Source organism: Rhinolophus sinicus, linkage group LG06, assembly GCF_036562045.2.
Source record: "Rhinolophus sinicus isolate RSC01 linkage group LG06, ASM3656204v1, whole genome shotgun sequence".
Classification (NCBI taxonomy): domain Eukaryota; kingdom Metazoa; phylum Chordata; class Mammalia; order Chiroptera; family Rhinolophidae; genus Rhinolophus; species Rhinolophus sinicus.
In genome coordinates this window covers 52,008,848-52,033,089 of record NC_133756.1, presented here as the reverse complement: position 1 = coordinate 52,033,089, position 24,242 = coordinate 52,008,848, and the positions used below count along the sequence as shown (strand labels likewise).

Below are 24,242 nucleotides of genomic sequence, written 5' to 3'. Positions count from 1 at the left end.
TTCAATCCTTGGTCTTCTTCAGGAGTTGCTGAAACTTATCCAGATTCCAACCAATTTTCACCATCTGTCTCACCACCACTCTGGTCCAAGCTTTCACGAGCCCTTGCTTGGATAACATGGTAAAGCCTATGTAATATTATAATCCCACCCCCGGAAACAACACTCCCTTTCCTCCTGCCCTGCTTTATTTTTCTCCATAGCATTTAGCACCTTTGAACATTCTACTTATTTTAGTTACTTATGTATTTCCCTTCTGCCTTCTCCCACTTGAACGTAAGTCCCAGGAAGGCAGGAATTTATGCTTGATTTGGACACTCTTTTGTCCCTGCTGTCCAGGAGAGTGCCTGGTCCATATTTACATTCAATAGATATTTATTGAATGAAAGAGTAAAGTAGGAGAAACATAATCTACACAGAAATGTTGAGAGAAGCAAAGGAATATATAAGATAAGTGAAGAGCCTCTAAGTATCTGAAAATACTGACATACCAAACAAAATGCTTCAACGTGATATATAAAAACAGACTTCAAACAACTGCATAAGAAATTAAGGAAGAACCTGTTAAATGACTGAATAGAAGGTTCTAGAACAAAACTTGTGGGTTGGTTTTGTCATGGAGATATGAAAAATAGGACAGTACATTATGTTTTGAGGGTAAGATTAGCTCTCTTAAGGCCAGTGCTAAATGAGAAAGCACCCTGCCTCTCTGCTCAGAACCTAAGATGAGTATTTCTCCAGGAGTCAACATCATTTACTAAAACAGCAGAAAGTACCATGTGTTTCCAAAGGGAGAACACATGGACTGATATTAAATTACGAAGTGCCAAATGGAAAAACTACTGACAGAATCTGGGCTGAGCCAGTCCCTTGAGATTTATTAGAACATCTTGAAGGAAACGGAACCCAGGGCGAGTAAAATGGTGGCTCTTAACACTGGCTGCACATTGGAATCAGCTGGAAAGCTTTAAAAATACTAATGCTTGGGTCCAGTTAGATCAGAAGGCTTGGGGTGGGACCGAGCATTTGGTTTCTTTTTAAAGATCCCCAGGCGATTCCAATATGCAAGTGAGGTTGAGACCTACGAGGTTGGACCCTTAAATTCGTGGACTCATCCTAGAAAAAGTGCGACATATTCATTACTGAGTATCACTACGGTCACCTTCGAAGTACTCCCCTTGGGAAGCTATGCACCAACACCAGCACCTAGTCCACCCTTCAAAGCAATTTTGGAACTCTTTTTCTGGAACAGCCATCAGAGCTGTCATCGTATTACCCTTGATGTCCTGAATGTCATCAAAATGTCTTCCTTTAATATTCCTTTATCTTCGGGTAAAGAAAGAAGTCATTGGGGACCAGATCAGGTGAGTAGGGAGTATGTTGCAATAGTTATTTGTTGACTGGCTAAAATCTCCCTCACAGACAGTGCTGTGTGAGCTGGTGTATTGTCGTGATGCAAGAGCCATGAAGTGTTGGCGAAAAGTTCAGGTTTGTCTAACTTTTTCACGCAGCCATTTTCAGCATTTCCAAATAGTAAACTTGGTTAACTGTTTGTCCAGTTGATACAAATTCACAATGAATAATCCCTCTGATATCAAAAAGGGTTAGCAACATCACTGCAACAAGTTCGCAAACTTAATTGTTGGAACTCATATTTCCCTAGAAACATCTTATTTCCTCTGCTTGTGATAAAAAGACAACCTAAGCACCAGATGAGGTCTTAAGGTAAAACCAGAGCTTCATCAGGGCCTACCAAAGTAGAGCTCACCTACTTAAAATGCTTTCAGTACTCCATGAATTTATAGGTTAATAAATACCATGTTTCCCCCAAAATAAAACCTACCTGGGCAATTAGCTCTAATGCGTCTTTTGGAGCAAAAATTAATCTAAGACCCGGTATTATTATATTATATTATATATTATATTACATTACATTAGACCCAGTCTTATATTATATTAAAATAAGACCAGGTCTTATATTAATTTTTGCTCCAAAAGACGCATTAAAGCTGATTATCCGACTAGGTCTCATTTTCGGGGAAACACGGTATAAGGAATAGGTTAATCACACATTTAGTTTATATGTACCTCAGATCCTACCTCTGCCCAGATCAACACATCAAGACAGACAGGCTCTCTGACGCAGCCTACCCTCCAGTGGGAAGAACATACTGCTAGGCTAACATGTGAAAGGGTCTCAGACTGTAAAGTGCAGTGTTCTATTTTGAAAGCCTGCGGCTGGGGATTTTCATATGCAGTCCAAGATCAACACACTCCTTACCTGCTCTGTTCACTCCTTCACTCCCCTGGGTTATTTATATACCCATCTGTCTCCCCTCCCCCACTCTAAATTCTGTACGGGCAGAGGCTGCATTGCTCATTGTGGCACTACTAGCCTCTGACCTAGCTGTCTGAGCAGTAATGGTTTTACATGACAAAGAGCTCCACAGGTATAGCAATGATTCCCCCTCCAGAACATTTTCTGAAGGTAGAAGATGCTCTGATTATTAGAACTGTCCTGTGTTTCCCCGAAAATAAGACTTAGTCAGACAATCAGCTCTAATGTGTCTTTTGGAGCAAAAATTCAGACAAGACCCGGTCTTATATTTTATTATATATTATATTTATTATATTGTTATATGTATTATATTATAATTGTATTGTATTATATTATTATATTATATTATATTATATTATATTATATTATATTATATTATATTATATTATATTATATTATATTATATTATATTATATTATATTATAGACTCGGTTTTATAGTAAAATAAGACCAGGTCTTATATTAAGTTTTGCTCCAAAAGACGCATTAGAGCTAATTGTCCAGCTAGGTCTTATTTTCGGGGAAACACGGTAGTTCTGGTGGGGTCAGTGTTTCATTTTAGAATAACAGTCTTACCTAGCAAAGATCTCTGTATGGATAAAGGAAAACCCATCTCGATCACAGCACGAGTTAAGGCTTACTATGTACCTGGACGGTGTCAATCGTTTCACATGTATCCTATTATTTAATCCCCCAACATCCCTAGGCTCTAAAACTACTAGCCTACTCTTACAAAAGAAACTGAGACTTCAGAAGGTTCAGTCTCCTGCCTGGGTTACCCAGCAGCAGGTACCGGAGCCTGAACACAATGCAGGTAATCTGCTTTTAGAACCAATTACTCTAAGTCACTAAACCTAGCATTCCATGGACAACAGAAACAACTAGAGACTGAATTCCTTCTTGATTCAATGTAGGAATTAGCAAGAAAGAGTGTTTTCCTTTACAGAATGATTTCTTAAAAACTGGGAGTGATACTCGTTAAAATGTCCTATTAACTTACATTACATCAGAGATAACTTTCTTTTACATTTATATTATATTCAGAGTGGGATATATTCTCAGAGATGTTTTCTTTTAAGTTTCTGTTTGCTTTTCCACTGGCAGTGCCGCCTAACTCTTTGGCTTTAAATCTCTTAGCTCTTTAGTCTCTTGGTCAAGCAGTCAATAAGTTTAAACAGCCTAAAGGGTTAAATCTACTTCATCCAAGAACTAAGGAAGAGTACAGATAGTCCATTTTCCTGTTGGAAAAGTATCCACTTTCAGCACACTGTGCATTCATAATTTTAACAAACATTTTATAGTTTATCACTTGATGAAAGATGATATACCAACTGCTTAGTTTTAGAAAGATGAGGATTTGTTTAATCTTGTTCATAGGAGATTCCAATATAAAAATACTAATGGTGCTTAGGTATAATCTTTCTAAAAATGAGGACATAGCTGTCTATTTTAAAAATATTGTTTCTGCTACCTTCCCCACTTTCATTAAATAAATGCCTTGGATGGAATATGAGATGTTGAGAGATGGGGAATGACTATTTTAAAACGTTATAGAGGTTAAAAATTTTCTAACTCATTTTCAGATTATATTCTAAAAACAAACATATTCTAAAACAGGCTTCATTCCAGGTTTCCAAGCAAACACACCCAAATAGATTAATTAATATATCAGAGTCTTAGACTGTTTTCAAATGCTATACTTATACTGCTTATGATGTCACACAAATCATTTTGATTCAGTTTGAATATGTCAACAGGAAGAGGTCTGGCAAAACATAAAAATTCTAAGCAAACTAATTCTGAGACTCAAGCAATTCCATTACCAGAAATGTTAGTGAAACCAAACAGTGTGGCCAAAGAACATCAAGGAACACCACTGTTTTCAAGATCTGTGGTTTCCTCATATAAGGGACCTATTCTGCTCTTGTTTGCATGTGGCACAAGGGGATTTTTGGAAAACATGGTATATTTTAATTGAAAGAAAAATCTCAATACAGCTGAGTAAATGTAAAGATGCTTTCAGTCATACACTTACATTCCTGAGATCCTCTATAAATACATCGGCTGCTTCACATTAATAGCACACCTTACTGCCTCACCTAAAACATTTTTAGTTCTGAGTATAAAATAGTCTAATGCGATATGGCCCTATGTGCACACCTCCAGCTTGGGTCTAAAATTCTTTTTCACCTCTATTGAAGAATAGGTCCCCAGAAAATTTTGCAGACACAGACCGTCATCATACTAAGCATCTTGCTTTTAACCCACAATGGCCACTGCTTAGTGAGCCCACTGTCACACATAGGTAGGCCACTCATAACGATGGGTTATGCTCTTACTTAGGGCATGGACATGATATTAATTGCATTTTAATACAAAATTCAAGGTTATTTATGGAATTCTGTTCTCTATGAAGTGATTACAGTTATTCTGTACATTTAGGGTGATATGAACTCTTTAGTCCAAAACAGTATATGCCAACATTAAAACTAATAAAAATACTCCTGGTAATACCTTATATGTATATGTTACCTCACTGAACATCTGCATTCCCAGAATTCTAAGTTTAGTCATAAGTTACCACATAAACCTAAAAAATAAAAATAAAAGCAAGTCACTTCTACTCACCATTTTGTTCAACACAATGCGGGGGTTACAATGCAAATTTTACAGCCAAAAAGACTGAGGTTTGAAATCTAGCGCTGTGCCAACCTATTTAAATTATACACACTTAGAAAAGCACTTGGCAATGAATGATAATTATTAGTTTCACTATTTAATTAAGAAAATATTAGGTAGGTTTCTCTCTTGGGAAACTTCTGGATTCTGAAAAATCCCATTCCCTGTATGTTCCTCTATATTTACTGTTCATGAAAAGTGCCTAAAAGTACCCCTAGTTAAAGCTCTTTGGGGGTCTTCAATAATTTTTTTAAGAGTGCAAAGGCCCTGAGACCAAGAAGTTGGCTAATGGCTTCTCTACACTGCAGCCAGAGTGATCCTTTGAACTCCAAGTGAGATTATGACCCTCATTTGTTCAGAACCCTCTAAAGACTCCTCATCTCACTCAGAATACAGGTGGACAAGACACTCCTTGAGTCTACAAACCCTGTCGTAATAGCTACCCCTGTCCCCTCACTCAGTGCCCTCTGCCATCGCAGCCTTCTTGCGGCTCCTCCCTCATGCTTGGGACATACCTTTATGTTTACTGTTCCCTATGCTTGCATCTCACTTTCCTTACCTATGGACGGCGGCCTGCACTCCTCCAGGTCTTTGCTTTATAAGACTTAGTTTTAATTGTTTCCCTTTCTAGATATTTAAATACTTGCAAATGTTTTCCCAGTTTTCTCCCACATCTTTGCCACATGTATATTTGTTGACCCTACCCCCGCTGCCAGAGAGCAAATCCTCAGGAACAGTGGCTGCTTTGTAAGCTTCTCAAAGGATGGCATATCTGGTGGTGCTTTGCACCCAATATGGTCTTGAATGAAAAACACATGGCTGGGGGTTATCTGGCTAAACCTCCAGGCAATACCAGACTCACCCCATGGCAGAGGGCCCCTTCTATTCTAGTTTTAAAATCTCCCAAAGACCCAGCCTCTATGAAAATTTGTGGAAAGGCTGAAAACTTGATGTCATAAAATTTTTTATTTTAAATCCTTATGCTTCAGGTTAAACTTTTCTCTCTTTTCAGAAGAGATGTACCATCACTCTTCATACTCAGTTGGAGATCCCTTCATACCCCTGGAAGTAATTATTACATTTCTCCTTGTTTCCTTCATCTTAGCAGAAACATTCCAGTTCTTTCCATTTGTTCCCCACAGATTCAGTTTTTCAATGTCCTGACCTTCTTTGTGATGGTCTTCTATCTCTTCCAAGTTTTCCATCTTCCTACGAGTTTACGTAGTTTTAAAATTAAACTGTATGAGTAAGCACAGCATGATAAGATCCCTAGAGCCTGCTTTTCTTTTACTGTGTCCCAGTGTACGCTTTTAAACTATATTAACACAGTGCCTTATGAAAGTTGTCTCAAATCAATTTGTACGATATAACTTGCAACCTTCTCCCAGAACGAAACAAATGTTCCTGATACAACACTTATGTAATTGAGTCTCATGAACTTTAATGACATTAAGAAACTCTGGGAAATTAGTTACCACCCACGCAGCTGACCAGCTGTCAATCAAGAGTTTAGTGGCTTTTAACGAAATATTTTCTTTTGACATGGAATCTAAGGCTTTTCTAACCATTCTCTTTTATTATAAAATGTCCCTACCCTACCAAGAGCAAATCTTTGAATTAGCTTACTAGAGAGCTTTTCTTTTACAGGAAATTCATTATAAAACTTTGATACATGCTAACAACAAAGTTGTCTTTTTATTTTGTTTTGTTTTGTTTAATGCAGGGATCAGTAAACTGTTCTATAAAGGGAGAGATAGTAACTATTTAGGCCTTACCGGTCACAGCTGGTCTATGTTGCATATTCTTTTAAAAATTTCTAAACAACCCTTCAAAAGTGTAAAAACCAATCTCAGCAAGTGGGCCATACAAAACCAGGTTGCAGACCCAAACTGTTGGGCCACAGCTTGCCAGTACCTGTTGTAATGGTGCTTAAAGGTTCAATAGGGAGTTGCTCAACTCAAAAGAAACAGCTATTGGCAGTCTTTGGGTCAAGGAACTTCATGGCATTTGTTATTGAGATCATTTGTGTTTCTCTTCTGAGCCTTGGATTTTTTGCTGTTTTATGGCTATTTGAGCATTGAATGTCAAGGTCTAATGACCATCTAAAACAGGGGTGTCCAAACTTTTTCAACGTTTTTTACCAAGGGTCATATGCGGTAAAATACACAAACAGCCGGGCCACTCACTCGAGGTGAAGTATGTATTGCCTCACCTGGTTTATTTAAGTAAACTAAATATGTTTTTGGAATTTCCTGCGGGCCAATAAAAAATGGATTGTGGGCCGCAGTTGGCCTGCGGGCTGCAGTTTGGACAGCCCTGATCTAAAAGAACTCTCTTTCTGCTGGGCATAAGATGACTTACCATCTAAGTTGAAAGCATGGAGAGAAGTTTGGGCCCTAAGAATTGGTTAAACTTGAGTTTGGAGTTAAAACAGAACTCCCTCCCAGGATGAGATTAGAGAGAAATTTTTTAAATTAAATTTATTGGGGTGACATTAGTTAGTAAAATTATATAGGTTTCAAGTGTGCATTTCTATGATACATCATCTGTATATAGCACGTGTATTCACCACCCAAAGTCAAATCTTCTACCATCGCCATATATTTGACACCCTTTACCATTTTCTACCTCCACCCATCCCCTTACCCTCTGTAACCACTAAACTGTTGTCTGTTTCTATGAGTTAGAGAGGAATTTTGATGACTGAGTGACATAAGGCACCCCCAGAAAGGGAAGTCAAGTGCAGAACCCAAAGTTTCTGTTTCATGTCTTAAGTTTGAGATCTTCCATGGCCAGTGTTTTGTATTTGACACATTCCATGGCTAATGTCCATTATATTACTAAGAAACCACCAAAGTCCTTAATCGGAAAGTTTATGATGCATAAGTATGCATTGTTAAAGAAAAAAAGTAAAACTTGGAAATGAAGCACGGGGAGGGCAAAATGCCCTTTTATTGTAATACTGAAGAATTGTTTAACTGGTCCATTCAAGAAATGACCCACACCAAAAAGAGGAAAATAATGCACAAAAGGGAAGTTTGGAGTAAATGGGGTGGTATCCAGGTCACTAAGGATAAGGAACCAAAAAACATGCAGATAGCTATCTGGTCAGCCGTCAGCAGCCCTTTCTGTATTTCTTAACTAGAACTTTTCATCCAAAGAGATTTAGTGTAGAGCTTTAAGATTACTTTGCAAACTACAGTTAAATTATATAAAATTCAATGTTCCATTGATATTCCTGATGATGATGATGAATCCTTGGGCAAGTTAAACTATTTTGCTAAATTTCATTAAAAAGACAGTTAAATGTCTTAACCCTGAATTTGTACTAGTTTAGGAGATGATGCAAAAATTATACCTCATTGAAGTCAAATGGTAAACACAGAGATACCATATGACCCAGCAATTCCACTACTATAGCTAGATGTCCAAGAGAAATGAAAACATGTCCACAAAACTTGTATACGAATGTCCATAGAAGCATTATTCCTCATTGCCCCAAACTGGAAACAACACAAATGCTCACCAATTGATGAACAGATAATGAAAACATGGTATATCCATACAATGGAATATTATCTGGCAATGAAAACGAATGACACGGTGATACGTGCTATAACATAGAGGGACCTCGGATATGCTAAGGGAAAAAAGCAAGTACAAAAGACCACACACTGTATAATACCAGTTACATGAAATGTCCAGAATAGGCAAATCTACAAAGACAGAATATAGATTAGTGGCTGCCTAGAGCTTTGGAGAAGTTGGAGATATTGTGGGGATTGATAACTAATGGGCACAGGCTTCTTTTTAGGGTGATGAAAATGTTTCAAAATTAGATTATGGTAATGGTCTCACAATTCTGTAGTAAATACACCAAAAACCACTTAATTGTATACTTTAAACAAATCAATGCTATAGTATGTAAATTATATCTAAATAAAGCTATTAAAATGTACTTTAGTTCATGCATGACTAATCTGTTCTCTGATGCAATGCCTATTTAATTCGAAGTTACTAAATTCCTTGTTTTTGTCTCTTATGTCAGACCATTATTTACACTAAAAATTTAAGTCTTTGTTGACATGTTTAACATTGAATTATAACTAGTTATACCTAGACTGTTTTTTAATGGTTGTTATAAATTTCAGGCACTGCTGCAGTAATATGAAACCACGGTATGTCATATTTCTCTGATTAGTTTTTAATATGAAGAGTGATACATTATTAAGTAGGAATGTAAATTGTAATTTAAGATAATTAATTTTAAGACCTGGGACTAGTATTAAAATTAACTATTAATGAATAATCTTCGGCAAAATACTACCATATGAGAACTTTAACCTATGTATTATATATTATACATAAACATAATTGATTCTTCATAACATTCAAATAATAAGATTATAACCATTATCTTACGAAATGCCTTAAAAATTAATTTTATCTTAAAAACTAAAGTTTAACATTCTAAATACCGTCATCTGCCATTGTTGAGCTTATGTGATTTGTGATGAATAACACATATTGAGATAAAATTACTTACTTTTAAAAGTAGCTTAATAGAATAGATACTGGTAACTCAGAAAGAAAAATTATTTTTATGAGGCCTTTACTCAATATGAAGCTGTAAAATTATTTACTTACCATATGTTCTACCCAGATGATAAAAGTTACTTTTTTCCTCATCCAACCCCAATGTGTTCTTTCAGAAGGGGCAAATAGCTTTCTTGCTTCTTTGCTGCTTTTGATATTTCAAAATTATAAATAACTGAAAGCAAAAAGCAGGTTAATAAGAGAGACTCTTGGCCTCTAAAGAAATTGGAATTCTGAGATTTCTTATGTATCTTCTGATTTAGCTGTTACTAGTTAATAAGCCAGCCATCCATATGACCTTCTTTTATTGATGTGCATCTATATTCTTACCTGACATTTGAAAATGTTGCTTTAAGATTATGTTCCAAACTTAACAATAAAAAATAGGAGCAATTTTTTTTTATATTCAAAACATGTTCGATACACACTAGACAGTCTCTAAGTAGCACCAAATGTTCTGCTCCCTCTTCTATAATTCAGGATGTGGCTCTCACAAGTAAGAGGGATGTTAGAAATAATTAGTTTTAATTGATTTGTTCCTAATTCCTTAATTAGATCAACAGTAGGCTGTTCTGTTTACTGCAATGACATTTATGGGGAAAACCGTCAAGTTAAAAAAAAGTTAACATGCAAAATGTTATCAATGTGATTATATTATTAGATACTCTTTTAGGATAAGTAAAATCATCTTCACGTTCCTGTAACAAGGGCTAAGCGAAACACACATCTAAAATTTTTTCGCAAATTTTAAATAGCGGCATGTCAATTAAAGACTAGTGTGGCATGTATTTTTAGTTGTTGCTTTGTAGATTCCTTAGGATGTGTGTGTCATGTACCGTTCCGTCTATTCCGACTTGTGGAGACCCTATAAATGAGTGACGTCCACAGGGTCCTGTCCTCAACAGCCCTGCTCAGCTTCAGTAGACTCAGCCTATGGCTTCTGTTATGAAGTCAATCCATCTCATATTTGGTCTTCCTCTTTTCCTGCTGCCTTTTTCTCCAGCATTATTGTCTTTTCCAAAGAATCTTGCCTTCTCATGATGTGCTCTAAGTAGGACAGCTTCAGTTTTGTCATTTTTGCCTCCAGCAAAGTTTCAGACTTAATTTTCTCTGGGACCCACCTGGTCATCTTTCTGGTGGTCCAGAGCAGAGCTCTCCTCCAGCATCATATTTCAAATGAATCAGTGTTTTTCCTGTCAGCCTCCTTCACTGTCCTTAGGATGTGGAATCATAATTGCTAATCACAAAGTTTGTAAGAAGAGATATTTTTACTTCTTCCTTTCCAGAATTTATGTCTTTATTTATTTATTTTTTTCATCCTTATTGCGCTGGCTAGTCTCCTACATAATGTTGAATGGGGATAAGACTTGTCCATGGAGACCAGCTAAAGAGTCACCCAGTTAACTGTCAACTAACTGTTAGTCACGAGCCTAGTGATGTTGAAACCACTTTTTATCTAGTCTAACAATGATATCTAACCATCCATTATTCTTACAAAATGTCCTAGCAGGAATGAATTTTTGAACTGACCTACCAGAAACCTTTCTTATATGTAAGGGTAAAATAAAACTTGAACATATGTTCGTAAATGATTTGTCCAAAAAGTTTTTTCTAACAGTCTATTCAGTCTACTAGTTATCCCTCACCATCTCCTTAGGAATAATTTTACTTTTGCCCTAATGGTACATCGTTAATTTTTCTCCATCCTGCATTTCACTCATTTATTCATTCAACAAATATTTACTGATCCCTTCTACATACTAAGTATTGTTGTAAATACTAGTGATACAGAAATGAACACAACAAAACAAACAAAAATCTAGTATATTTGTATGCTGGGTTTATTTATTTTTTTCAAGATATACCCCTATACTTTGCTTAAATGAATTTCATTACTTAGTTTTGACTATTTCCTTTATTTTTCATTTCATTTCATTTCATTTTTTTTCTTTTCAACAAAGCTCATTTCCAATCCTTACTTCAACACCATGCTGCTCTATCCACCATGGAGCCGCTTCTAGAAATATTAGGTATGCGTTTTCTATTATGCCTAGAACCTTAAATAAGATGCTTCAACATTCAACTCAGATCCAAACTCTAGACCCACCTCCAGCTGCTAGCTCCGCAACTTTAAACTAATTTCTGGTTGTAGGGATCCACCTAATTGTGCATTAACTAGAAAGTTGCATGTGCAGGATAGTATTTATTAACTTTACTGATAAGAACATTATCCTGGACCTTGCTAATGTCAAGGGAGATAATACAAATTAGCCTGACAGTGTTTTCCTAATGAAGCTATCCTCATAGTTATTTTTTAAAATCCAGGAGTTAATAGCTAAATAATTTTCTATACTATTCTTGCAGAAGTGAGATTTATAACTTTTATCTTTCCCATTTATAAAAAGATATTTGAAATTGTTATTAATTTTCATAAGTTTATAAGATATTTGAGAAAGACTTATTAGTAATTTTTATTGATTTGGCAAGTTCTTTAGATACACAGGGGGAACTCACAAGACCCATGAAAACCCATGAGTTTTCATATACTTAGCTTATTTAGCGACTAGGATTTATTTTGGTGTCCTGACTTTGTATTTTATATACTTGCTCCTAATTTCCAATCACATATAGAAATATTTTCATGGACATATTTAGTGACTCTATTAAGAAGGATAACTTCTGATTACATAATCCAATTTCATTACCAGAATTTAAAATAGTAGAAAGGGAAATGGATACACTCCAAGATGGTAGGTTAGAAACGTTACTATAAAATATATCATTAATATTTATTCCACAACTATTTCTTAAGTAGATATGTCCCATGCATTGTGCAGGGGCTGTGGATACAGAAATGAACAAAAGACAGCCTATACGGTCTCTGCCCTCATGGAAATTTCAGTACAGATCCAAAAATCAAACAAAGAGCAAAGATGCTGAAAAACAAAGATATTTCTGAAAGTTTGAGGATAAAGGAAAGGGAAAAGTATAATATGGTTAAAGTAAAAACTGGAGGAAAAGATGAGTTGTTTTGGGGGAAAGGAACAAGCAAGAGCCAATGTCTAAAGAAGCCAAACTCCTCTAACTCTTAGAGCTCCCAAGATTAGACTTCCGAAGCCCAGGCTATGCTCCCTAGGGAACTGAAGCAGGAACCGAACATGAAAAAGCTAAGAATGACTTAAGAAGCCCCACCCTCCCCAAATATCTACTTATGAGCTGAAATCTCTTCCATAGGGAACATAGTGTTTCATAATTACAAATAAATGGCTTAAAATACAAATGCTCTAATAAGGACAAACAAATTTATACTCATATGTAATTGAGCAGTAGCAAGAATTAATGGCTAATATCAGAGCCTTCCCAGAATAACTGAAGTAAATAAAGGATGTTAAACATTTAAAGTTTGGGGAGGGCTTCACATCCTGGAAACAGAAGAATGCAAGTAGACAACTTTTTGAATTTAATAATTTTGCCAAGGTGCAATTGGGACGACTAGAAGTCTTGTATTTTTTTCATATGTATTTCAGTTTAAGAGCCAATAAGGTATGCTTTTTTTAAAATAAAGGCAAAAAAAGCAATCTAATTCCAGAGAATTTACTTAAGGTATCATATGCATTCATAGAAATTACACACACACACACACACACTATTCTTCATGTCTTTTGTGGCTCCTTTTTGAGTTTCAGACATAATATAGAATCATGCTACGCCATGTCTTCTTAGTAGGGGGGCAATCTTGCCCCGTCAAAAACTAGTTCTTGAGGGCAAGGTAAAAAATATCTTAAATAGTGGTTTGTAGCAGGCCCTAAAGCCACCCTACATAAAAGATATCCAGTATATCTATGGTATTATAATTTACCTAAAAAAGACTTGGGGAGGAGGGGTAATGATGAAAGAAAGGTTGAGAAACATTTCTCTGTGAGCTCTATTATATTCTCTCCAGTGTTTCAAACCCTGGGGGAGTTTTTAGTTTAGCCAAAGGAACTTTCCTCTTTGCTCTACCTTCCCACCCTTCTCCAGTGTGGGAATGGCCTTGGTTCTTCTGACTCCTTAGAAGCGTTCTTTAAAGGACACATAGTTCTGGATTCTTTGACTCAAAATACTTCAGCTGCCTGGGACACTTTCAGCTACTTCCCCAAGCTTTTTTACTTAATATTGATTTTTGAATTTTGCCAATTCTCTCTTTTCTTTTCTGAACTCTATTCATTTTTCTGAACCCATATTACCATTTCTCTACCAACTGCCATTCACAGTTAGAACCACCATAGACTATAAAACCATATTTTAAAAGGACACCCATCCAACACCAGAAAATGATCCTAAAGTCACTCCTAGAAGGTGTGACAGTATGTTATCTTTTTATGTAGATAGCTCGCGTTATTTTTTTTGTTGCATGCCTGATATTGGAAAAGAGTTCAGTCACTCTGTACCATTAATACTTTGGAAATTGTTAGTACATTCCTGCCAAACTATCTACTTGAAGCAAAGCTCTGAGATTACCTCTTGCCCTTCTGTGCCAGTCCTGGGAGCATATGGGAGGACGTTAATGTACTAGGCATTCAAGACCATGCTAGTTTCTCGTGTCCATCTTGATCCCACAGTCTCTGTCCTATGTCTACAGTCCAGGAACGAGCAATACCTAGCAGGCCTCAGTCACACAGTACTACAGTCATGCTTCATTTCTTTTACTTTTTCTTCCACCTCTCATATTGTGGTGAGACTGCTGGGTTTTTCCTCTGTGTTAATTCTCTCAAGAAGGTCACCTCTGGTCGGAGCCCCTGTGCTGTGCCACAACTAGTCCTACTTCCAACCAAAGGGGTTTGAAATCCTTCTTGTTTATTATCTCAACCTTCTCTCTAAGATAGGTATTCCTCTCCTCCGGTAAATCTTGTTCCTAATTAAAGAAATTCACCTGGACTGTTTCACCTGGACTGTTACCCCATCTAAAATGCCAAACTACTCAAACACTGTTGACGTGCTCAATATACCTACTAATGAGGTTATTGTATCACCATGGGAGCAATTTATTAATGAAACATCTCTTTCTTACATGGTACCTAATGGCCAAAGCTTTCTTTAAGAACTATGGCCTTCCAGTAAATATAATGCCAGTGAAATGTGTGGTGAAGGCTGGGACAAACAAGTCCCAAAATAAAGAGGAAGGTGCCACTAACAATCATGTAACAGAGTCAAATAATTGGGTGTCTTCCCTGATTACTGTAAGGTTCTCTCTCAGAATATCTGACAATAGTTTCATTCAGGAAATAGAAACCACTTATGTTTTATAAACAAGGCAAAAATTGTAAAGAAATAGAAAATGTCCCTGTTCTCAAAATCTTCAGTCTTTCATAGTATATTACTTGGGCAAATAACTAAAAAGTGTTTTTGTTTTTTTTAATTTATTTTAAAAAGCATTAGGGGTGCATGTTGTCTGAATTATAAGTGAACAAAGGATTTAAAATGGAAGGTACATGAGCTCAGGAAGGATGCAGCATTTAGGCTGAGCCCTGAAGGAGACACAGAATTTCAGCTGGTACAGGTTTGTGTAAGGGTGAGATGTGAGGAGGGGAGACACTGGGTTTGTCATGGTGCCTTCCCTGAGTGATAAGCAAAGCTGAGAAATCAGTAGAGGTAGAAAACAGGAAATGTTTTTGCCAAAACATACAAATTCCAACCAACTGAAACATGGCTAGTAAAGTTCTAAAAAATGTGCAGAATGGAACAACGGAAAAACTACATAAGGTGAGTACATGTTTATAAGTCAGGACTACAAAAAAGGATGTGATTCAAAAGTTAAAGTTGTTAAAAACTGGATTGGACCTTTGTATAGCCATATAAAGAGTGAATCACTGACAGCACTGGCTAATCACTATGTGCACATAAAATATACAAAAAGTGAAAAAGTGTATAAATTGTAATCAGTGCTGGAATACAAGGGTGTTAATCCCTCCCATTTACTAAGCACCTACTAGGTGACAGGAGCTGCCCTTTGTATGCATTGTTATATGTAATCGGATAATGATCTAGCCAGGTAGGCTTTAGGAACCCCATTACATATGAGGAAACTGGGGCTCAGGGAAATTGAATAATGAGAATTAGTTGGCACTCCTACTGTACAGTAGAGTCAGGATTTGATACCAGCTTTCCTGTTTGGTAGTTACAAAATAGTCATGGGGATGTAACCCCATGCCAATCTAGAATGATTTATATTTTAAGATAAATTAAATGGATTCAAGGATACCTCTATAGTAATGTCACCCTCACTGGTTGCAATATGCTTTCATGAGTGATCCAGGGCTGGAGATACAGCTGCACTCCAGGGTAGAAAGTCTTTGGGAGTGTGATGTATGTAGCCCATGAGGCCATCATCTTCATGTGGATAAGAACAGCTGATGAGCTGAAGTGAAACGTCCATTCGGTTAAGCTTTTAATCAGTCATTTAATAGAGAACAGTGGCAAGAACAGCAGTTTGGGAAACAGATGGCCCTGATTCCAAATTTGAATTCTGCTATACGTATACCAGTTACATGAAAAATGATGGACAGGTGACTTCACCTCCTTGACCTCAGTTTTTTTCATACCGTCATAATGTAAGTTAACAGTAAATGTATGTAGGAAAAAAAGACGGAGCTTTTGATAATGGAGAAGTACATCATTAAGGCTAAAAAGGCTTGGCCTCATTCAGGCGTTAATTTAACTGAATGATCTTGGGCAAGTCACAAACTCTGAGCCTCTTTCTTGTTTTAAAATTTTTGTTGTTGTTGTTCAGTTACAGTTGATGTTCAGTATTATTTTATATTAGTTCAGGTGTACAGCATAGTGGTTAGACATTTATATAATTTATGCGCTGATCCCCCTAATTAGTCCAGTACCCACCTGGCACTATATATAGTTGTTGCAACATTACTGATTATATTCTCTATGCTGTACTTTACATCCCAGTAACTGTTTTGTAACTACCAATTTGTGTATCTCAATCCATTCACCTTTTTCACCCACTGAGGCTCTTTCTTGGTGAAATGTGGATGGCATCATTTACCTTTAGGGTGTGTTGTAAGATTCTGAGATACTGTGTCAGGCACCTAGACTATATTATACTAATGTACCATATTTAAATCATTAATACAATGCTTGACAAAATATGTATAAGTTTCCATCCCATTTCCTTTTAAACTTGGGCTTTATTATAATGTTATTGGTGACTACAACTTAAAAATACTACTACTATAACTTAAAAATACACTACTAAAAATCATAACAATTTGGTAAAAATTGGGTACCTAAGAAGTTAAAAATATTGCTAACTTTGTATTCTTTTTGAAAGATAAACTTTGCATAAGTGTAAAATTATTCATTCTTTTCTCTTACAGTCCCTATATATTTTTTTTGCTAAATTTGTTCCCTTCTAAAAACATATTTCATTAAGTAAAGTGCTCAGTTAATCTCAGAAATAAGACATTAGTACCATTAACAAAGGCTTTGGTAATTCTATTCATAAGAAAATTGTTAAACATGCTATCTGATAGGTCTGTTGGATTAGTGGGCCCTATTTGTGGTCAATATCTATTATCTGAACCATGAAAAATATCCATCCTTGCAAAGCTACTTCCCATCTCCCCCCACCGCCCACCCCGTTAAAAGTAAACAAACAACGTAACCTAGTAAATGAGTTTAATCAAAACAAATCAGGGTTACACACTTGGTCTTCCCTATTTAAACAAGGCACAAAAAAATGCAAACATCACCGATTACAGTTGTATACATCTAATCTGTTATCTATGTCCACATATCCAACACAAGGTTTCTGAATCTGAGCAAATTTGTGAAGTTCAGCTTTCATTTTGGGTTTACACAAGTCATTAAAAAAATAGAATGTATACACCTATAAAGCTGATTGGCCCTGGCGATTTTGCAGTGTTGTTCCCACTTCCTCCTTTCTCATCTAGATGGCCTTTTTAATGACTTATCCATGAAGAAGGCTCAAGTATGCATTAGATAACTACTACATACCTGTCGGGAATTGTGACGGTTGCTTAAGGCTACATTTCCTACATTACTGAGGGCTGGTAAGAAGTGGGTGATTAACATGGGACTGCCATTTCCTGTACCTATTCCTCCCCTATAAGGCTGCGTTAAATGGGGTCGTTCAAATCTCCCTCTGCCCCAACGCCAGCACTCCCACAAAGATTGATTGACTCTCATTTTTTAGTTTTAGGGGCATGGGGGACATGAAAGTGTTTCCTAACTGGTTTGCTGGGAGTTTAAAATGCTTTAAACGAATTTGAAACCAAGTGAATTTGGCCCCAACACTCTGAAATATCGTCCTGGGATGGGGGCTAGGTGTCGGTGTTTTGAAAGAACTAGAATCCGATGTACCCAGGACGGCATGGGGTGGGGGAGGGAAGAATTGGCTGAGGGAGAAAGGAAAGGAATTAGCGTCTACAGAGCACATCCTAAGGCTCCTGAGCTGCTCATGCCATCCCTAACCACCTCCTTGCTGGGAACCAGTTGGAAAGGGAAACACCGGCGAGCCTGGGTTTGGGTCCAAGGCAGTGGTCCTGGCCTCACACGCCGGCCTAGACACCTGGCTTGTGGGGCCCGCGCAATCCGGCTCGACCCTCTCTTCCCTCGGGTCCTGCAAGGAAGCGGAGACCTTCAAATTCCTCTCCCCAAAGTGCTAACTTCAGGGGCTCGGGGGTAGCAAGGGCAGAGCAGATCAGAAGAGACAGGCCCTGGGGTCTCAGGGATTTTTTTAGGCAGTAAAGAACGACGAACGCCCCCGGCGGTGGCCCCGTTTTCTCCTTGTTCCCCCCTCCCCCAAGTCCGCAGAACCTGCCGCGGCCGCGCTGCGCTTGGCGCCAGGCGGCGGACCCGCGCCCGGACGCTAGTGTGGGTGGGGTAAGGGTTGGCGGGTCCCTGAGCCCTAGCAGCGAATGGCTCCAGGGACCACACACTGGGTAGGCGACTACACTCAGCCCGCCGGAGAGCCGGGAGAAGCCAGGGACGCGAGCGAGGCGGGGCGAGTCCTGGCTCCAGCGCACCTAGCGGACCAAGCCCGCCATCCTCTGTGGGCCACCCCTCTCCATCCCTCCGCGGTCCCCGCCCTTACCTCTGGGCGCGAGGGTGCCGGGTGCGGAGGGTGCTGGGGAGCTCCGAGGTGTCTCTCGGCCGGGATCAGAGGCGGCCAGCGACAGCAGGATCACCCGCGGAGCCGCTGCTCATGGCTTGTCGCGCCCAGAGCTCTGCGGCCGCGGCCACGGCGGCGCCTTCCTCCCAGTCCTCTTCGCGGGCTCCGAGCCGGGACGCAGCTAACGCCTTGGCCCCGCAGCCTTCCTCCCCTCCGCCTCCCTGGCACGGACGGAGCCGCCTCCAGCGCCGCCCCGCGCGCAGCCGGGCCAGCGGCAGCCAGCGCCGCCCAGCGCCCGGCCCCGGGGTCGCCGCCGCCGCCCGCCAGCCCACCCCGCGATACCAGTCCCGCTGTGACGCAGGCCGCGTGCCCGGGAACTTCCTCCCCTGCAGAGAGCACCCGGCGCCGGGACCAGCGGCGAGGGCTGTCGCCCGCCGCTGGGGACTTTCTTCAGGACGTGAAAAAAAATCCTCCCACTGCTTCCCGACTGGGCCACTCCGGCCGCTGATCCGCCCACCCGGCGGCTCCGCAGTGGGGGATCGACTGGGTCTCGTACCTTCCCTACCATCCCTAACAATGCGCGGAAAACCCGAGGCGTCTCTGCGCGCAGCGTTTGATCCGCTACCGCAGCCTTCTCGCGGGTAAGTTAGGTAGGGGGGAAGCTACCACTAAAAATAGCCCTTGTGGGAATTCCCGGGATGGACTGGGGTTACTGTAGAGATAATCCCGCCTCCTTATTTCCCTACCCCCATAAAAACAGAAGAGTGGGAGGGGTCGTGGGACCCATTGAGGTAGACTCAGAAGGAAGACGGCAAAAGCCAATTTCTCTGGACCTGTAGCCCATCAGCCCTTTGACACACGAGTTTCCTCTCTGGCAGGAACCCCCGTGTTCCCGGACGCTGACAGCCGGGCTCCCTGATCTCTCAGCAGCAGGTTCTCGGGATGCTGAAATTGAATGCGCCGCCTACAATTTCATGCCGTGCAAAAAGGATGTGCATGACGGTGCACATCAAAACCACCTGTTGTTTAAGAGTATGGGGGAGGCGTTCGCCATTATTTATTGATCTGAACCATTCTTTTCTTCTCCCCATCCTCCTACCCAATTTTAGGCTGAAAAAGCAAACTGCCTTCTTGAAAGCTGACAGCTATCTATACGGAAAATCTGCCCGGTGGAAAAAAAGACAACAACAAACGTACAGACAAGGTTACTAAGTAACATAAAGTCTTCTGGGATGCCTTATCAATACCATCTATTCTACGAGCACCAAAAACTAAACTGTTGCTCTAACTTGGCAGTCAGGAAATGACAGATGTTCGTGAATAGAGCAATTAATAGACAACTAATCGTCTTTCACTAGTTGGTTTGTTCTTATACAACAAACCTTAAGAAAGCAGGCACCTCCTAGTACCCCATTTCTATTTTCAAGCTAAATTGAAAATTTGTCCAAAAGTTGTGCTCTTCGGCTTTTAACTGCTTTCCCCTTATTTTCCCCCGCTAGTGGCAAATTCCTACACTTTTCCAATTCCAGTACTGTTGTTGGATTTCCTTCCCAGAAGACAACCTTGAACCCTCTTAGGCCTTAGGGGATGATTATAACACCAGCATTAATCTAGATCAAGACAGTAATCTATGGTGGGGCCTTCCTCCTAGATAGAAGGTGGAAAAATTTGTAGAGTGTTCCTAGGGAAAAGGCAGAAGCTGACTTTAAGAATTTGCTAAAATAATTCGAGTACCTTGCAAGCCAGCAGGTACTATCTGAGGTAGCCTCAGCTCTTAAATATATTTAAACCCTCAATGAGGCAAGTACTAAGGGCACATACCTCCTGTGGAGGGCCTTATTCTGCAAGTGCTTTCTGAGTGCACCTCTATCCTTCTGTACCACTGGCACCTGACCTCAAGCTTAGGCAACCCTGTAATGCTCCCTCACTACCCAGTGTCAAGGAACCCTTCAAGCCTAGACTTTGGACTCAGGTGAACCAGAAATAAATCCCTACTCTTCCTGTGTAAATGTAAGGAAGTAACTGCTACTTTTTTTCTTCCATCGTCAGTGATATAACTATAGTATTATAGGGTACTATGAGAATTAGATAACATGCTTCAAGCAGCAAGAACAATGCCAAGCACTTTATAAGTAGTTAATAAAGGTAGCTGTCATGTACTCTCATGAGTCCTTATAGCCCTGAAATCAAAAGGACTTGGAACAGCAACAATGTTTGGAAACGGGATATAAGCCCCACAAGTTAAGTCTCCTCACTCTCCCCCTCCACTGGCTTAATTACAGTGCTTTTGTCTACTTTGCTTTCTAATAGGGTGAACTGGACAGGTCTACATGCAGTCATGATTCATATACACTACAGTCTGAGAGGCACTAAGTCTGAAAACCACTATGTTATACTGCTTAGTTCACCTCTTTAATTTTTATCTTTTAATTTCATAGCATTTAAACCTTAAGTCTAGTCACCTCACCTCAGTAAACCTAACTCAAATCAACTACCATAGCTTTCAGTAAAACACCGGGAGAATCACCAATTAGCCTACTTCTGTGAATGCTGGACCTTGAGTGTCTCAAAGAAGTATAAGGCTTATTCCCTGACTTCAAGGTATTCACAGAGCATGGGAGAGACCGTGGGTCACAATAAACCATTTCAAACTAAATGTGGTTGAAGTTCAGAGAAAGGAGAGGGCGCTGTGGATTAGGTCAACTGTGTATACAGAGCTACCACCTTGAAATTTCACTTAATACGCAATTCTTTAAGCCAAAGTTTGACATTCTAGATGGGCTTCCAGAGTGAGTTCCCACACTTAGACTCCACAGTGTTACAAGTTAACCATGTACTAGCGGACAATAGGGAGCAGAACTAGATCTTTCCAGGCAATGCAGGGCCCTGGTAAGTGATTTGGAATGATACAGATCTGGGCTCAAATCCGGGGTTCAATACTCAGTAGCTATGTGACTGAGCTTCTTAATCTTTGAACCACCTGTCTATTGGAACATCAATTCCTACTTTTTAAGGTTCTAGTGAGATTTAGAAAAAAGTATCTGCAACTTCTCTAGTGGGTTGTATGCCAATAGTATTTATATTACATTGGTTTGTTGTTAGCTACAAGAAAATGCAAGCTGGGCTATATCATTCCTTGAAGGCATATTTCAAAAGTTGGCTTCTCTGTGAAACTTCTGCAGGCTCCAGGCAATTCTCCATTCCTCGTGCTCCCACAGCATTTACATTTGAACCTCTATTTATACTTACCTTGGTGTGCTGCCATTCATCTCTTTATATCTATATTTTTACTCCATCTTTATTCATCTCTATGCTGACACCTAGCATAGAGTCTGGTATTAAATATGCAAAGAACAAGTTTTAAAGTGTTTCTATTTCTTGTACAGGTTCAGACTTTCAGTGTAACTTGTATTAAATGGAAAACTCTAGAACCTGAACCCTTTAGCTCAAAGAGTACACTAAAATATTATGTACATGTATCTGCTTAAACCTTTAATGTTTCAATACTGGGCTTGTTCTTGAAACAACCTGCTATTCTTGTTTCGTTTTGTATTTGATGCCGGTTGATCCTGCCTAGTAATAGTGAAAGTAAAATCTAAATTCTAAACCAAAACCACCAGCATTTTCTGTTTGCCCTGTGCACATCTGCTCCCCAGACCATTTCTGAGCTTTGTGGGAAGGATGCGGAGCCAACAGAAAACATTGTTGTTTTAAGTTTCTGTTGTTCACACTGTCGCAACCATTAGCACTTTATGAATTAAGAGCCACAAGATAAAACACACCTTTAGCAACAGTTTTGAAATCCTTGACTCAATGTCATTAAAAATGGTAGAACAGGGAGAGTTAAACCTCTCCTAGAAAAACGTCCTGTGAGACGGTTGCCCAAGAGGTAACGTGGTAAATGTGGACATGACCCTAAAAATGGCAGTTGAATTTGTGCCAGAGGAGAGGGTGGTGGTGCTAAGAATCTAAAAATAGGATACTGTAAAACTTTGGGTCAAATTCTTCCAAAATCAGCTCTTTATATTTTAAACCCCTCAACACACACACACGCACATGGTAGAAGTGGTCAGTCCTATTACCTTGTGAGACATTCTTTGGATATAATAACGAATAAGCACTTACTAGGTACATCCTATGTACTAAGTAAGTACTAACTTTATATGTGGGGTCTCATTTAATCACCATAGCTATCCACTAGGTAGGCCGTGTTGTTTTCTCCTAGTGACAGAGGAAAGGAGGCATATTCTAATCATGTAACTAGCCAAAGGTCATGTGACCAGTGAGTGGAAGAGTTAGGATTTGGACCCAGGCAAGTCTAATTTTAGAGTTCTCATGCTTAACCCCTACTTAATCACATGGAAAATGTATGTTTATTTTTAAATTGAATCCATCAAGTATATTCGATAAGATTAATGATGTACTTTTTTAGTAGCTTTTGAAATTGCATTCATTTGGGCTTTCCCCAACAGTATACTCAACATCTTAAACATGCCTACGTGAGGTGATTTTACAGCTTACTCTTTAATTGAAAAGCATTTTATGACGGAAAGCAAACTTCTTAATGAAAGAGCATAAAGTGTCTGTGGCTCTGAGTTTAGGCAGTATGAACTATAACAGGCAGACAGCCTCATTCTAAGAATTATTGTTTATATGAGCCAGTGATAAATAAGCAACTTTCACATAGTAGATGTGCAGTACACGTTTAAAGTAAAATATGAGTTTGACATTTTTAGCACTGATTTTTTTGTACCCAAATATCACTAGTATAACTGCATTACTAAATAAAATTTGCTTGCTACTAAAATTTATATACAGCCATAGATCTAAAAACTTTCATGTATTAACTCATTAATTAAATCTACAAATGACTTAGCTCTAGCCCTGAACTGAATTATTCTAAAGATAATGAAATACCTTTAAGGGCTTTAGAACTTGCTTATTTATTAAAAAAAAAAAAAAAATATATATATATATATATATATATATATATATATATATATATATATTTTTTTTTTTTTTTTAGGATATATATATATATATCCTAAGAAAAGTAACTCATTTTTCACAGGACTCAAATTTTCAGCCTTTTCTTGACACCAAATTGTAGATAGAATGTACCATAGAACATCTCAGATTCAGTTAAACATTAACTTGCTTCAAATTTCAGTGACATCAGCCCTGACAAAGCACATAATTTCAAGCCTAAGGAATTGCTTTTTTCCTTTGACTAAGAAACTGCTCTCCTTCTTTGGAGCATAAAGATCTATGGCTCAAGAAACCTTATCAGAGCAGTGAAATTGAAGATGATGCTTTTATTTCTTACATAAACATGACTCTCTTTTTGGAGAAGTGTCATGGATGGTGCTTTGCATACTTAGACAATGCTATAACCACGCCCAGACGTGCTGTTCTTAAAGATACTACCCGTACTGACACAAGATCCATTTTCGTGAGCCTTTTCGGAATTCACTTATTAATTTCCTAAATTTACTCAAGTTGTTT

General features: G+C 38.8%; 2 protein-coding genes across 3 annotated transcripts in view; one reads left to right on the top strand and one right to left on the bottom strand.

Annotated features, from left to right (window-relative positions):
• Positions 1-18,858, bottom strand: part of LRRC8C (leucine rich repeat containing 8 VRAC subunit C) — a 76,180-nt gene extending 57,322 nt beyond the window's left edge. The window contains exon 1 of one of the 2 annotated variants that reach the window (XM_019753282.2): positions 18,720-18,858. The gene's annotated coding sequence lies outside the window, so the exon portion shown is untranslated. Of the gene's footprint in view, positions 1-9,661; positions 9,775-18,719 lie in introns of those variants that run through there. The other variant, XM_074335114.1, reaches the window with a different exon arrangement.
• On the top strand, positions 15,327-23,701 carry LOC141572321 (uncharacterized). The gene is made up of 3 exons (XM_074337060.1): positions 15,327-15,352; positions 18,572-19,378; positions 19,847-23,701. Exons 1-3 carry the CDS (start codon positions 15,327-15,329, stop codon positions 19,947-19,949), a joined length of 936 nt encoding a protein of 311 aa, XP_074193161.1. The 3' UTR covers positions 19,950-23,701.
• Positions 23,702-24,242: the final 541 nt, after the last annotated feature.

Coding starts and splice junctions, on each gene's coding strand:
- LOC141572321 (XM_074337060.1), top strand. CDS start 15,327: ATGGAACAACGGAAAAACTACATAAG. Junction 15,353..18,571: donor CAACGGAAAAACTACATAAG/GTGAGTACATGT, acceptor CACACTGGGTAG/GCGACTACACTCAGCCCGCC. Junction 19,379..19,846: donor CTACCGCAGCCTTCTCGCGG/GTAAGTTAGGTA, acceptor ACCCAATTTTAG/GCTGAAAAAGCAAACTGCCT.